The 14207-nt window shown below is 48.4% G+C and overlaps 1 protein-coding gene across 1 annotated transcript in view; it reads left to right on the top strand.

Annotated features, from left to right (window-relative positions):
• Window positions 1-14207, top strand: part of SLC25A22 (solute carrier family 25 member 22) — a 30347-nt gene that overhangs the window by 4907 nt on the left and 11233 nt on the right. The window contains exons 2-4 of the mRNA XM_009276012.1: window positions 1016-1141; window positions 4608-4663; window positions 10861-10951. Coding sequence (XP_009274287.1) covers window positions 1016-1141; window positions 4608-4663; window positions 10861-10951 — 273 coding nt within the window. The remainder of the gene's footprint in view (window positions 1-1015; window positions 1142-4607; window positions 4664-10860; window positions 10952-14207) is intronic.

Here is a 14207-nt window from a genome sequence, read left to right as displayed (position 1 = left end):
TCTTTACTGAAAGAGTGGTGAAACATTGGAACAGGCTGCCCAGGGAAGTGGTGGAGTCCCCATCCCTGGAGGTATTTAAAAGACGAGTAGATGAGGCACTTAGGGACATGGTTTAGTGGGCATGGTGGTGTTGGGTTGACGGTTGGACTCGATGATCTTAGAGGTCTTTTCCAACCTCAATGATTCTATGATTCTATGATTCTATGAATTTGCTGGGAACCCATGTTTAGCTGATCTGGCTTTCACTCAGTGCCACTTGCAAGAATTCCCTGTGGGAACACAAAGGCAAACGGAAAAAGCCGCGCATTTTGGAAGCCCATGCAGCCAACCAGGTTTTGATTTCCCCGAGATGTATGAGCTCACGTCTCTGCATCTGTGGCCGTGCAGGCTGCCAGTCCAATGGCTTCGCCAGGCTATTGGTTTGTGTGTGTTCCCCTCGCCCCAGGTGGTGGGTCTGGAAACACTTTCCTGGAGCTGCAGCTGTCTGCTCCTCGGCTGCCAGCTGGGTGCTTCTGCTGGGCTTGTTCCCACATGATGGTAGCAGTTGACGTGTCATGAACCTCTCGTTAGATGCATATCTGATTGCGGTGCTGAAAAGCATTTGCCAGTAAACCTGCTGGCTTGGATGCCATCAGGCCCTAACTTAAGTCTGTCCACATGGTAGACAATCCAGCACTCTGTCTTTTCTCCTCCAGGGACAACAGAAACCCTCGGGTCCTGGGGAACAGGGTTTTTCCTTGCTCTTAGTGATGTGTGGCTTAGCTGTTTGGCTCCACTCCACTCATCGGTGGTTTGTCCTCATGCTATGTGCTGCTTTCCCCTCCTCCCCTGTATGTATAGCAAGGGCCAAGCTTTACCTTGAGGCAGAGCTCCCTTCATGCTGGGGGGGACAGTCTTGTCGCACAGTGATGTGTTAACTCTGGTCATGCAAAAGAGCTCCATTCTTTCCTCTTTCCGTCCCCTGGTGTTATCCCAGTGCTAAGACATCTGTTTCTCTGCATCTTGCCCCCTACAGTTTACCTGCCAAGCTGATCAATGGAGGGATAGCTGGGCTGATCGGGGTCACCTGTGTATTTCCCATTGACCTGGCAAAAACTCGCCTGCAGAACCAGCAGAATGGCCAGCGGATGTACACCAGCATGTGAGTACCGCCCACACGGGCAGCATCCCCCGCAGCTTTCGGTAGGAAGTCCTTCCACTTTGTTACCTCTTTCAGGTGAGTTCAGCATTTCTAGGAACTGGGCTGTCCCCAGGAAAGCCAGGGCACAATCTTGAACCAAGTTGTGCTAGAGCAGATAAATGAAATAAAGCAGCTATTCAGGCTGCCGAGCCCAGCAAGCGAGATCTCTGCAGAGGGTACATCTGTTTGCATCCCTTGCTTGGGAGCAGCACGTTTGCTGCTGTCAGGGCTCAGGACCAAAACACAAGGATCCCCGTTCGGTTCTCTGCTGGGCCACAATCAGGTGCATGAGGGAATTTCTGTCTCTCTTCTGTTTCCATGACTGTCATATTGGAAGTTACTATCCCTTCCTTTGCTGTGTCGGTTTTAAAAAGAGGAAGCAGTCATCCATTCCCAGTCTAGAGCACTGCATGCAGATCTTTTGAAGGAGCACAGGTTGACACATGCTATAGTTACCCTGGCAGTCCTATGTCCAAAAAAATCAAATGCTGTAAGGAAAAAAAGGCATGAATATATCCAGCCCACCAAATTCACCTGGGATTTATGTGGGATGCTTAGGGCTGTGTATCTGCTGTGGGAATGTGCACCACACTCAGCACAAGATGCTTTATACTAGGAACCAGAGTCAGGCCTTAGTTTTCTAAAAGTACTGGTGTCATTGAGGGGGGAGAAGGGATGGGGACTGATGATGTGTGTCCTGTTCTCCTGCCACTTTGTTCAGAAGTAGTGTTGCTGGCTCCCTGCTCCTCCACACCAATATTTTCCTCTTTCCTGCCCAGGAGAATTTGAGGCAGAGTGGGAATAGGAAGGAAATGCTCTGTACGTTGATGGTTTTAGTCTCCGGGCCTCCTTGCTCTATCTGACGACATGTGATTATGCATGAGCTTAGGTTGTAGGCTCTGGTGTGCCACGGCAGACTAGTGCTTCCCTTGACAGTTACAGCGCTCTCTGCATTGTTTGTGTGCTCAGGCGTGCTGGCAGGACTCGGCCTCCCGTCTTGCCTTGCCTCTCCTTTTTGTTGTGTCCTGCTCCTGCCGCTGCTGTGGATTGCTTCTCCTCCCTGAGGATCACTTCTCCCCCTGACCTGATAGGTGACAGCAACAGGAGTTTGGGCAGGATGGAGGGATTTGTAGGCTCCCCTTAGGAGTGCATGCCAGGATGCCTCATCTCTGGAGGGGGGCTCAGTAGGAGAGAGGCTTTTAACCTCCAGTAGTCAAGTGCAGATCTGCTCCGTAGCTGGGAGTTGTTGTGGGATGAGGCGCTGTTAAGGAATACACAGGATTTACCCTGTATATTTGAGCTGGCTCCTCCTAAGAGTCTGCGACAAAGCGTGGATGTGAATGAGTAATGCTGGAGGTGTTCCTCTGGCATTGGCAGCAGCTGTAGGGAAAGTGAGTGTGGGCTGGTGGTGATAAGTGAAAGGGTCTTTTGGGGGGCCGAGGGGTCAGCAGGGACAAGGAAGTAATGGGGATAACACATCCTCTAGATAACATCAGGCCATCCTGTGTCCTACCTAAGCAAGCAAGGGAAAGGCACTAAGAGGATGCTGTTACCATGCATGGAGCATGTCTTCAGAGACACCCTTACGTTAGCTAGGGATTTTGGAGGGCTTGTCTGAGCTCCCCAGTTACGGGGGCTTATTTTTCAGGAAATACTGTATGCCCATCAATACCAGATCTCAAAGGTATCTGCTGAACACCCAGGAAGGCAGCAAGTTCATTTAAAATTTTGGCTGTCTTGCTTTAAGACAGCATGCCTTGCTTCTGCTTAGCTCGAGAGACCTTTGGCATCAGGGGAGCCTTTCCCTTGAAAGAGCCAAAGATACTTTGGAGCAGCCCTGATTGCTAGAGAGAGCTGGGCTTTTGGGCTGTGCTGCCCCAGGTATATTATGTATAATTTTAGTTGGCTGTTGGCTCCCTTTTTCCAGGGAGAGAAAGAAGCTGGGCACGGCTTGGCTCCATCTCTCTCTGCTGCAGCTCGAGGGGCTAGGAGTGATGTATAAGCCTTACGGTGAGGCAGCAGGGCTGCGTGAGCATGGTGGGGAGCAGCTCTTCCTGCAGCTTGTTCAAAGCAGCACCGCTGGCTCAGGGAAAATGCCTTGCCTCCAGCATTGCGGTGGAAGAGCTTGATGGGGGGGATAGGAGAAAGGTGCCCTGAGATTTCTGGGGCTTGCAAATGTGTTGGGGGGGCTGCTCCCAAGAACGAGATGGGTGCGTGCAAGCTGCAGGAGCTGGGGTGGGGTGTGTGAAAGACAGGGTCCTGAAGGATGTGGGGAGTCCCAGCAAAGAGGGGAAACTCATTGTTGCAAGTGGCAGCAATGCAGGATGGGCTCTTCACAAATAACATGGGGTACCCTAAAACAGTCTTGACCCAAGTAGGGCCATAAAGCCCTTGAGGGAAATCTGTATTCCCTTCTCTCCCACTTCAGCACTACTACAGAGTGGAGATGAAGTTTACTCCTTTTGTTGTCAAATCTCTTAGAAATGTATTCTTGTTTTCATTAGCTATACTTCCCTTATTACTACTTAAGAGCCTTTTGTTCCTTAATTATGTACGCATGCATGCATGTGCACCTCTCCCTTCCCCTATGGCCACGGCAAGTACCTGTCCCTTCCCAAAGACCCCAAAGCAACCTTCAGCCAGTGCCTTGGCTTCTTGCAGCCCTGGTCCATAGAGGGAAACTCTGCCAGGGGATCTGCACTGCCTCCCTGAACCGCGCCTATGGATTTGTTAGTTGTGTGTGTGCCTTCGAAAGGTTTTGAGCCATTCCGGCACTCTGCAGTTTTCCCATTTGCAGTAAATGTAGTTGAAACAAAGAAGGCGACAGTTTTCCCCTTGGAGCGGGCCTCCCCGGCACCCTGCCGCGCTCTCCCCAGCGCGAGAGCCTGAGCGCTCGCTGCCTGCTGTGGGACCCGATGTGTTAAAAGTAAGTGCTTTAGTCTGCGTGGGAGGTCACAGATGACTGAGCGTTCAGGTCATCTAGTGTTTGTGTGTCTTGTGTTGAATTTCACGGAGTAAGTCAAGCAAGTCATCATTGGGGGTTTTGGCCCCCCCTTCTTTCCCTTCCAGAGCTGGATTTAAAAACATGTGCATGGGGATCTGCTTGTTAGAGCATCTCATGTGCGTTTGCCACAGGGGACCCTGGATAAACAGCCCTTGCAGTGACATTTTTTCCTTTTGTGTTTCTAGAAAGCAGACAGCGCGTGTGGGGTGAGCCGGGGGTTTCAAAGCCCCTGTGAATTAGGGGCTGAAATAGGACTCAGGCCTGAACAATGGTGCATTCAGCGGCTGACGCGGTTCCCTTCTCGGCTCAGGGTTTTGCTGACAGATCGTAAATGAAAACCACTCCAAGAGATTTGCTTTGTTTATCTCTGCTCTCACCCACCTTTGAGCTCCTGTGGTTTATCTCTCTCTGTTTTGTTTGCAGGTCTGACTGCCTCATTAAAACAATTCGGTCAGAAGGCTACTTTGGCATGTACAGAGGTAAGTAAAGCTGAGTCAGGCACAGCACAGCTTTTGAATTGGAAGCACTGGCGCGTAAGTGGGAGGGAAAGCCCACATTCTATGGCTTATAAAGCAATAACCTAGCAATATCCTAAGATGCTGAAAGGTGCAGCTGTTTCTGAAAATAAACTCCTCCACGCCAGGTGTCTGCTCAGCTTTCCACCATTGAGGGCTTGAGTCCTCCCCGTGGCTGTTTTGGTGTAAACCTTTACCGTTTACTGAAGTTCATCTTTACTAGCCGTTTAAGTGAAGCTGCTGGACTTTGTTTCCGGACTGTATGTGTGTGTTTCCCAGCTTGGGCATGGTAACTTTTGTCAGAGGGGCAGTGGCAAACCTCTTGAAGTGTCTTACTTTGTGGTTGATGATTGAATTTATGTCAAAGCCCACCACCAACGTGGTCAGGCCTGCTGTCCCATCTAGTTGGTAGCTTGTCTCCAAAACTAGCTGTGTCTCAAGCATGACCGAGTGCTTTGTTCAACTATTAACTGAAAGGTGCAGCTGTTTCTGAAAATAAACTCCTCCACGCCAGGTGTCTGCTCAGCTTTCCACCATTGAGGGTTTGAGTCCTCCCCGTGGCTGTTTTGGTGTAAACCTTTACCGTTTACTGAAGTTCATCTTTACTAGCCGTTTAAGTGAAGCTGCTGGACTTTGTTTCCGGACTGTATGTTCCCAGTTCCCAGCTTGGGCATGGTAACTTTTGTCAAGTGGCAAACCTCTTGAAGTGTCTTACTTTGTGGTTGATGATTGAATTTATGTCAAAGCCCACCACCAACGTGGTCAGGCCTGCTGTCCCATCTAGTTGGTAGCTTGTCTCCAAAACTAGCTGTGTCTCAAGCATGACCGAGTGCTTTGTTCAACTATTAAGATAAGCTGCAATTTAAAAAAAAAAAAAAAAAAAAATTACAAATAACCTGCCCCCAGAAAAAACTCCCTTGGAGTGCTAAGAAAATCAGAGGTTGACTCATGGTAGAGCTTCAGCTGCTTCGTCATTGTGTGCTAACCTGCTAGAAATCTCCTGGCTCCTTGGCTTAGGCTGTCTGTTGCAACAGTGAGTTCCTCAGTTGTCATTATACCTTTTCTAGTTTAAACACAAAATCCTTGAAAGTTTTTAAAGATTTTGAGGAGAGAGGGACAGCAGGCCAAATTCTGACTTTACTCGTAGCAGAAGAAAATGTGGAATACCTTCTTGGCTTTTAGCACAGTCCAACTGGCTTAGTTGACGCTGAACTCTGGTTCATTTTATATACTGGTATTCAGCTGCCTGAATATGCAGTTTTTATCTCTGAGGCGTTCAGATAGCATTCTTTGTGGCACTCATTCACTGATAAAGCCTGATTAAAGTACTGCTTTGATTAAGTGAGTCCTTGCTCTTTGTTTTTTTCAAGTGTGAGTCTGGAGGTGCTGGTGCCTTGCTGTTGGCAGCAGTACCGTCTCTTGCCACTTCTTCCATAGCTCCTAAGGAAACACAGATGCTGTGGCCGTCTGTCCTGGGAGCAGGCACTGGCTGTTGAGGCAACGTCTCTTGCCCAACTTGCTGGTGGGCGTTTCAGGGGAGTGGGGTAGATGCTGGGGGTGGATTGGCTGCTTTGCGCCAGCTTTCCTGGGAGCAGGCAACAAGACAAATAACCCTGAGGAACCCTGGCAAGCTCCATTTTCAATGCTAGCAGTGACGCATTCTCCCTTGATTTTTCCCAGAAGCTGGCTGCTTCTGTGTTCCCAGCCAGGAATGGAGCCTGCATTAACTTTGGCTGTAAATATGCAGTGGCAGGCTGCTTGCTGGGGAGCAGAAGGAAGAAGCTGTTCCTGGAAACTTACAGGGGAGACTGTAAGACCCATCAGGGCTTTTGGGAGAGACAGCTCAGTCCTGTAAGGCGTAGGGTGGTGAAGGGGATGTACATCTCCAGGCCACTTTTCACTCCCAAGCAGAAATGTCAAAGGTTGTAGAGGCTTTTGCATAGCTCTTGCTTTTCCCAGCCATTATGAGTCTGGTCAGCTTGGCCCATGTCCCACTAGCTTTGTACCCCCTCTGTTCAGGGAGCTCATAGTGGCTTGAATTTACTTGTCACCTCTGACTATTAAATGGGGACCTGGGTTTGGAGAGGGCTTTTGTGAATAGCTCCAGCTCCTTCCAGAAATTCATAGATATTTCATGGCCAGGGTGCAAAAGTGAGTCCTTCAAGTACAGCAGTCCTGGTCTCTGTGCCTCAGTTCTGTGAGCTGACATTAGCAGCCCTTCCCTCCCTCTTGGGGAGAGGATGGATGGGTAAAATACATCCAAGATTCCTGAAGAATGTGAGTACTTTTCTGGGAAGGAGGTAAAGAGCTGGCTCAGGCTTGCAGACAGGGGAAGATGGAAATCAGATGGTGGGATTGGTTCCTGCTCCCTCCATATGTCCCAGTTCCTCAGCAGAAGTTGCTGTATGACTCACAAGCTCTTATTTTCAGCCTTTAAGCTGAGATTGGGAGGATTATATGTTAATGTGCTAAAGTGGCAGCTGCTGTGCCCCATGGAGGAGTCACAAGCACATCAGTCGTCCCTGCAGGGCACTTGGCCTCTGTCAGAAGACAGAAAGGGTCTGTTTGGGCGCAGCAATTCCCACTGTGTGACTTCAAGTCTCCTTCACGTGTGAATCAAAGCTCCTCAGTGCAGACAGGAGAGAGGCTTGAGCTTGTAGGATGCTTTTCTGCAAATCATCTCTTCAGGGGTGCATGTGGGCGTCAGTTCTTGCTCTGTATGAGTAGCCCATAGCGAATTGTGTGATGTAGAAGGCAATCCCAACATTTCTCTCAAGTTCTTCCCCAAAAGTTACAGGGATTCTTGGGTTTGTTTGGGGGAGGAAGAAGAGGAGGTTTTTCTTCTCATGTTTTTTCCATAACATCTAGGTAGCAGCAGTGCATCAAAGCTGGGTGGTGCTGTCTAGCCCTGTCTGTGCGCAAGGGATGATGGTGTGCTGCCTTCAGACGTGATGCCAAGCGAATGAATCCATGGTGCCTATGGGCTCCTGGACCATGGGGACACCAGTGGAAGAGGACCTTGGAGGGGTGCGCTCTCTGCTCCCTGCTGCAGTCCATCCAGAAGCCACCTATAGATCTCAGCACGCATCCTGGAAAGTCCCACTGCTATTTGCAGACCAGCCATTTAGCCTAGGTGGTGGAAGTCAAAGGCCTAGACTAGGCTGGGGAAATGCCCTTTGCTGTTTGATGACATTTGGAGGTTAGCTGCAGTTTAGCTACAGTAGCGTGGCAGCCTTCCCTGGCCTCTGCTGATAATACCTCCCACGTGCACCAGTGCCGCACTGGGGATGACTCAATCCCCCTGTTATGTAGGTTGCTGGTGGTATATAAGGGCTTCTATGAGAAAAGTGTTTTAATAACAAAACCCAAGGCTCAGTGAAAAGAGGGCACTTAAAAGTTCAATTGGCAAACAGCTGATTTTGTCTCTACTTGATTTCATTCTTTGTAGTGCTTCCGTACTTCTTTTCAAAACACTTATTTTTTTTAATGATTGCAATTTATTTTTGCATTCTGTTTGTCTGTCATTGCTTCTGGTACGTGTAGCGTTGCCTATAGGCCAAGGTTAGCTTTAATGAAGGAAATGGAGTCATTGGCGTAGCTAGAATTGAAGAGCTATGAGATTTTGTAAAAAGGTGGAAAACGCTGTGGAAAGCATACAGCCAGCAGCTGAAGTATCTCATTTCTCCTCCTCTAGTGAATTGAAGCTGTTATGGATTACTGAGGACAGGGATTATCCATTCTCTGTTAAGCAGCTTTACTGAAAATATCAAAAGATGTAGGAGAAAACCCAGGTTCATTAACTTTTCTCTGTATATTGTGTGTTTTTACCCTCTATTTTATTTGCAATTGAAGGAGAAATTGCTGTGAAAGCCTCTTGGTTCCTGGAGGAGGTCAGCACGTGGAAGCGTACTTCTCGCTTACCTTTCTTGCTTGATGGTTTGCAGTTTGTTTTCTTTCTTTCAATGAACCCTTTGCACTGGTGTTAGAGTAGTGGGTTTATTCTTTTTTCTTTCTCTCCTTGTTTTTCCAAGGAAATGGTTATTCATGCTGCATGTCAGTAATGTACAGGTGTTTTACTTTCTAGCCATTAGGAGTGGGGTTGAAGTTGTCTTCAATTTGGCATTCGAGGAAACACTTCATGGGTAGCCACTTCCACTTAAAAATCAGGCTGTGTGGATTTGCTTTGTAGATCCTGATATGATTGACATTAAAAGGTGGAGGTAGAGCGTGAGGGTCATGTCTGTGTGGCTTCTCATCACATGCAAGAGCCATGGCAGGGGGACATGATGTGTAGGAAGCACATCAAACTGAAGCAGGGCAATCACTGGTACACTTAAAAGTTTGCAAAAACCCAGGAGTGTGAGAGGGCTGCCCTGCTCCCTGGGTAGTTAATTTGGCTCCTGTAGAAGATGATGGCATTTATTGGATGTCAGGGCCAGTGTGGAATGAATGCATTGGCTTAGCTTGCTACAAGGCAGTGTTACTCTCTATTTTCTGCAAAATCTGAACGTGGCAGTCAGAAGGGGGGAAAACGTGTTGGGCTGCCCAGCAAAGGCTGTCTGTTTTCTTGCTGTGATTTCCCACATGATGGAGATGTGTCCTCTGAGCAGAGGACATGGAGCCACGGATTTCCATGTCCTGGTCCCGGTTGTACTGGTCCCAGAAGTCCCAGTTGCGACTTTGCTCCCTAATCTGAGGAAAGTCCCCCTAAACCTGTGTCTTTCCATGTGTAATTTAGGAGTTCTTTAATAATTTTTGGAGGGAGGGGAGTCCATCCTGAGGAACAGAGGATTGAGTTGCCTTTCTTTAGGTGTGTTGAGCCCTTATAACTCCTGTCAACTTGTGTTCAAACCTGCTGAAAATGAACCTTGCCAGGTCTTCGGAGCCTAGTGGGAGTGCAGGCTTCTCTGTCTGCTTCTCTTTGGAAAATGGAGCTTTGGGAAAAGTTGTTTAAATCTCTACAGCAAGCATGAATGCAAAAGGTATACCCTAGTATTTGTGTTTGTCCTTGCAAAGGTGTTCATAGGCCATTAGCAAGTCTCAAGTGAAGCTTCTCCAGAGGGCTTGGAGCTCAGTATGCTTCAGTGCAGGCAGGGAGAGCTTGCGGTCATCCACTGGAGGACTTTTTGAGCCTTAAAAGATTTTAAGAGAGGAGAATGTTCTGGAGCATTAATCTAATGGTGCAAAACCCAGTATGCTCAGAAGGGACTGGCCGTGCCCTCACCCCATTTCCCCCAGGGCAGCTTGAAAGCTGCCTCCCAGCCGCTGTGTTGCACTAATACCGGTGTCCATGGCCCACAGCAGCCGGCCAGGCCACGCAGACCTTTCATTGTGGCAGGCACAATACAGGGATTTGCTGTTTGTTTGCTCCTGACAAAAGGGCACTCCAGTGCGTGGGGGAGCCAAGGCTTGTTTACACCCCAGGTCCCCCGGCAAGCCTTGCCACAGTGCTCAGAGGGGAATTTCTGCACGCTGCAGTGTGTGGTGGACAAAAAGCCACTTCAGCAGTGGCTGTTCTGAGGGTGACACCCAGTGGTGATATACAAGGGAAGCCCCTTAACTCCAAGGGTTGGTCTAGAGCTGTCTGACTTCCGTGCAGATGAGCCAGTGACTTCAACCAGCCTCCAGGTCTTTCAATGGCTCTGACTTTTCTGGGCTGCCTGGTAAGCAAGCTGCTCTGGTTTTGGTGGTGGTGGGGCAGGGACACTAGCAAGAAGGTGGGGCGGGGGGCTTTTGCTTCTCAGCATCACAAAATATTTGCAAAGGAGTTGGGACTAGTTATTAATCCAACTTGTACTCCTTTCTTGAAGGTCTGATCCACATCCTTCTGGATTCATAGGAATGCATCCTTGGATGAGAGAAGAGGATGCATGTATGCGTGGTGGGAGGTAGTAGTGAAGCTAAAGAAATTACAAAAAAACATATTGCAAATGGAGTAGAAACATATCAGGGGATGTTTTCAAAAACCCAAGGTGTTGGGAGACAGAAATCCTATTAATTTCCAATGGTGTTTCATGTTTCTAAACCCCTTTGGTACACTGGGAGCTCTCCTTCATCAGTCCTTGGTTTTGAGCAGGAGTTACAGCACATTCCTGAAAGATCCAGTTAATGGTTCCTTTATTCTCATTCTCCAATGGCCTTTTCCTCTTTTCTTTGCCCAGGGGCTGCAGTGAACCTGACTCTAGTGACACCAGAAAAGGCTATCAAACTAGCAGCCAATGACTTCTTCCGGCATCACCTCTCCAAAGATGGGTGAGTACGGGATGCAGACCTTTCGCGTTCCACTTAAAAGATACCAGCTCTTGGGACAAGTCTGGTGAGACGTCAGGGCAAAGGTGGAATGGGGTGATGTGATGACTGAAATATGAGTGACCTTGAACAGCTCACCTGGTGATTACATTTGGGCTAAGGATGTAATGTCTAAAATGGGAATTGAAAAGCACTCCACTGGATGACTGCTTTTTATTCAAGCTTCTAAAAATAGTCCCAGATCTAAGCCAAGGTTAGCAGATCCAGAATTTGTAGGCAAAATATTTGAGAGGAACCCAATGGCACTGATCACTGCTCAAACAGCTGCTGGGAGGACCCTTGTCCTCAGCATCCAACAGGATGCTGTTATGCTCTTTCTGGCTTGAACAGATGACAAGTCGAGTTCTGTAGACCCCAAACTTACCATCCCTCTTGTCCTTTTGTAGCTTGAAAATACTTTTAGAGAGGTAGTGAATCTGAATTGACAAAGGGCACTTGCAGCATTGCCCAGCAGCTAACCTGCAAATAAATGCTGAAGGAATAAAATCATCTCCTTAGCTTGCAAGTGGGGGTTGGTTCATGTGAGTTAAATGTGAGTAAAAGATGCTAGCTGAGCAGTTGAGAGGGGCTGGACCCTGAATATTTAATGCTGTTTTCACCAAGATATTTCCCTTGCAATTTGGAGGACACTTGTGTCTCCCTTCAGACTGAGACCTCTCTCCAGAGACAGCCAGCGAAGAAGGGCACTGTCTCCAGTCCTCAGTCACAGTAGTTAGAAAACAGCCTGCTTGGGATATGATCCTGACTCTTCCCATCAGCAGTGGTGGGGTGGAGCCTCACTGAAAATGCAAAGCTCTGCCACGACTACTTGGTTTAACAACTTCCCATAATGTACCATGTCAGTCTCGGCTGCTGCAGATCAGTGGCTCAGCAACTTCAGTGGAGATTGTGGACTGACACAGGTTGAGGATCTAGTTTTTTCATGTACCTAATTTTTTTTGTTCTGGAGTCTTTTAAAGTAGCAGCTAACATACGTCTGTGTGACTCATCGGCTCGCAGCTGTTTGTGATTTTCTGTCTCTTCAAATAGTGTCTCTTCTGTACTCTGCTCAGACAGTGGGAGGTAATGATGTCCTCATTGCTCCTCGCTTCTGCCAAGCAGTGGGTCTGTTCCCTGCAGCAGACAACACGGCAGGCCCTGGCATACCGCAGTAGACAGGAGCACAGCTAGCTCTGCCACCACCTACGAAGTGAGGGCTTAGTAGGTTGTGCAGGGAAGACAAAAGGGTGCCAAGTTGCCACGCCTTGTACCACCACTGAGAGTGGCCCATGGAAGAAATCAGACCAGCATTCCAACATATTTGGCGTTCTGTGTGAGCAATCACTGCTGTGATGTTTCAGCCATTAAAACATGACATGCCTGTCAGTAGATGTCCTGCACCATGAGAGGTAAAGACTTCCTTACGGGACAAATGTGTGTGTCTGCCTCTCAGTGCTGAGGCAGGCTTTGAGCAGGTGTTTGGGTAAGTGGGATGCAGCTGTTTCCATGAGCAGCTGAGGTCTTCACCCAGCCCTCTTCCAGTTTGACTTCTGGGTTCCTGGCTGATCCACACATGACATGGATGATGTGCTGTGCTTGATTCAGAATAAAGGAGCTAGAGAGTTTTGCTGAGAGTAAGACACCCTGTTCTCCTAAAACATATGCACTGATGGGACTGGCACCACAGTGACCTGGAGCAGGAGCATGGTACCACTCAGGTAGCGGGGAGCCTTTGTGTCTTGAGACGAAGCATTTTTAACTCCTTTAGAGAAAAGAAAGGTTGGGCCACAGTTAGGTGACAAGAGCTAGGCAGCATGTGGAGTCGGGGTCACTCATTTAGCCACCGTGGGGGGCTTGGATGAATGAAATCTGGTCAGCTCTGCTCGTGAGGATAGCCAGCGTGAGCTGGACAGAGAGGCAGAGCCTTGATACTGCTGTGATAGATGATTTAAGGTGTTTCTAACTAGAAATGTCACTCCAAGATGTGATGGGAAAGAAAATGCCTTGCAAATTGGCTGTGGCTGGTATAGGCTATAAACCTGGGATCTAGCTGGAAGGTCTGGTGCATGCTGTGACCTTGCTTAGTGCATGGGGAGCAGGGGGTGATGGAAAAGGCCATGACATTACCAGTGAGGAGAAGGGCCCTTAGAAACTGCAGGGCAGCTGCTTATCATGGGATCCTTTTCTTCCATGCTAGGGAAATCCCAGGCCTGGTGATGGAGTATGTAACCTGCAGGAGGGATTGTGCCTGGCCATGCTGCAGTCATTGCATGCTACCTTGCCTTTGGCAGTTCACAGGATCTTTTCCCATGTGTAGCACATGTGGCAAATAGGAGCAACGGTGAGGAGCCGTTTCACTGAGTCAGGAAGTTGTGTGTCCCCTGAGGGTTTGCCTTGCTCTTGCTCCCTGTTTCCAAGCCATTTGCAGTCTGCAGGTTTCTCCCTTGAGATGCTTCTGTCCCCTCCTCCCCAGTTGTCTTTGTAAGACAGGGCAGGATTAGCAGTGCTGGAATCCAAACACCTCTCCTTCTACCCAGGGCAAAACAGGGTACATACCTGCTAGCACATCGCAAGGCTGGGCCACCTATTTCACAACTGTGGTCAAAGCCTAGGTATGAACAACAAAATAGCTCAGGGTTAGAAAGGCGAAGATTCAAGCTGCCTGGCATGTCAATGGGGTTTCATTTCGTAGAATCATAGAATAGTTTGGGTTGGAAGGGACAACAGTCAAGGTGTTATATGATGTAAAGCGCAGCTGAGGGAGTTAGGCTCAGTGTAAGGCTGGGGGCTGTTTTTTCATGGTGAGCCACCAAGATCTTGGTTCAGCTCCACCAAAGTCCTTTTTGCACAAGACGGACTATCTGCTATACATTCATAGTATGCCATACTCTTCGACCAGCATCCCAAAGGATGCTCTGGTGCTTTTCTGACTCAGAGCTGCGAAAGTCTTCTAGACCTGTTTGATATTGAATACCTTTGTTGCTAAGCTTCTAGCACTTGTCTTGCTTGAAATGTGTTGCATGAATTGGAGATCCTTGTCTGATTGATAAAATGTGCATGTTTTATCAGTATTTGCTGATTAAAATATGCTGAGTGTGTCCTCCACGTGCAAGTGGAATAAGCATGTGTGGACCAGAGAGAGTGTGGCAAATCCAGCATGACCCAAAATAGCCTCAAGTTACAGAACTTCTAGTGTGCATTAATTTTTTTTTTTTTTTTT

Source organism: Aptenodytes forsteri, unplaced genomic scaffold (genome assembly GCF_000699145.1).
Source record: "Aptenodytes forsteri isolate BGI_AS27 unplaced genomic scaffold, ASM69914v1 Scaffold17, whole genome shotgun sequence".
In the NCBI taxonomy this organism is placed as follows: domain Eukaryota; kingdom Metazoa; phylum Chordata; class Aves; order Sphenisciformes; family Spheniscidae; genus Aptenodytes; species Aptenodytes forsteri.
Note: the sequence above shows the minus strand (reverse complement) of the source record. Positions and strands in the feature narration are given on the sequence as shown.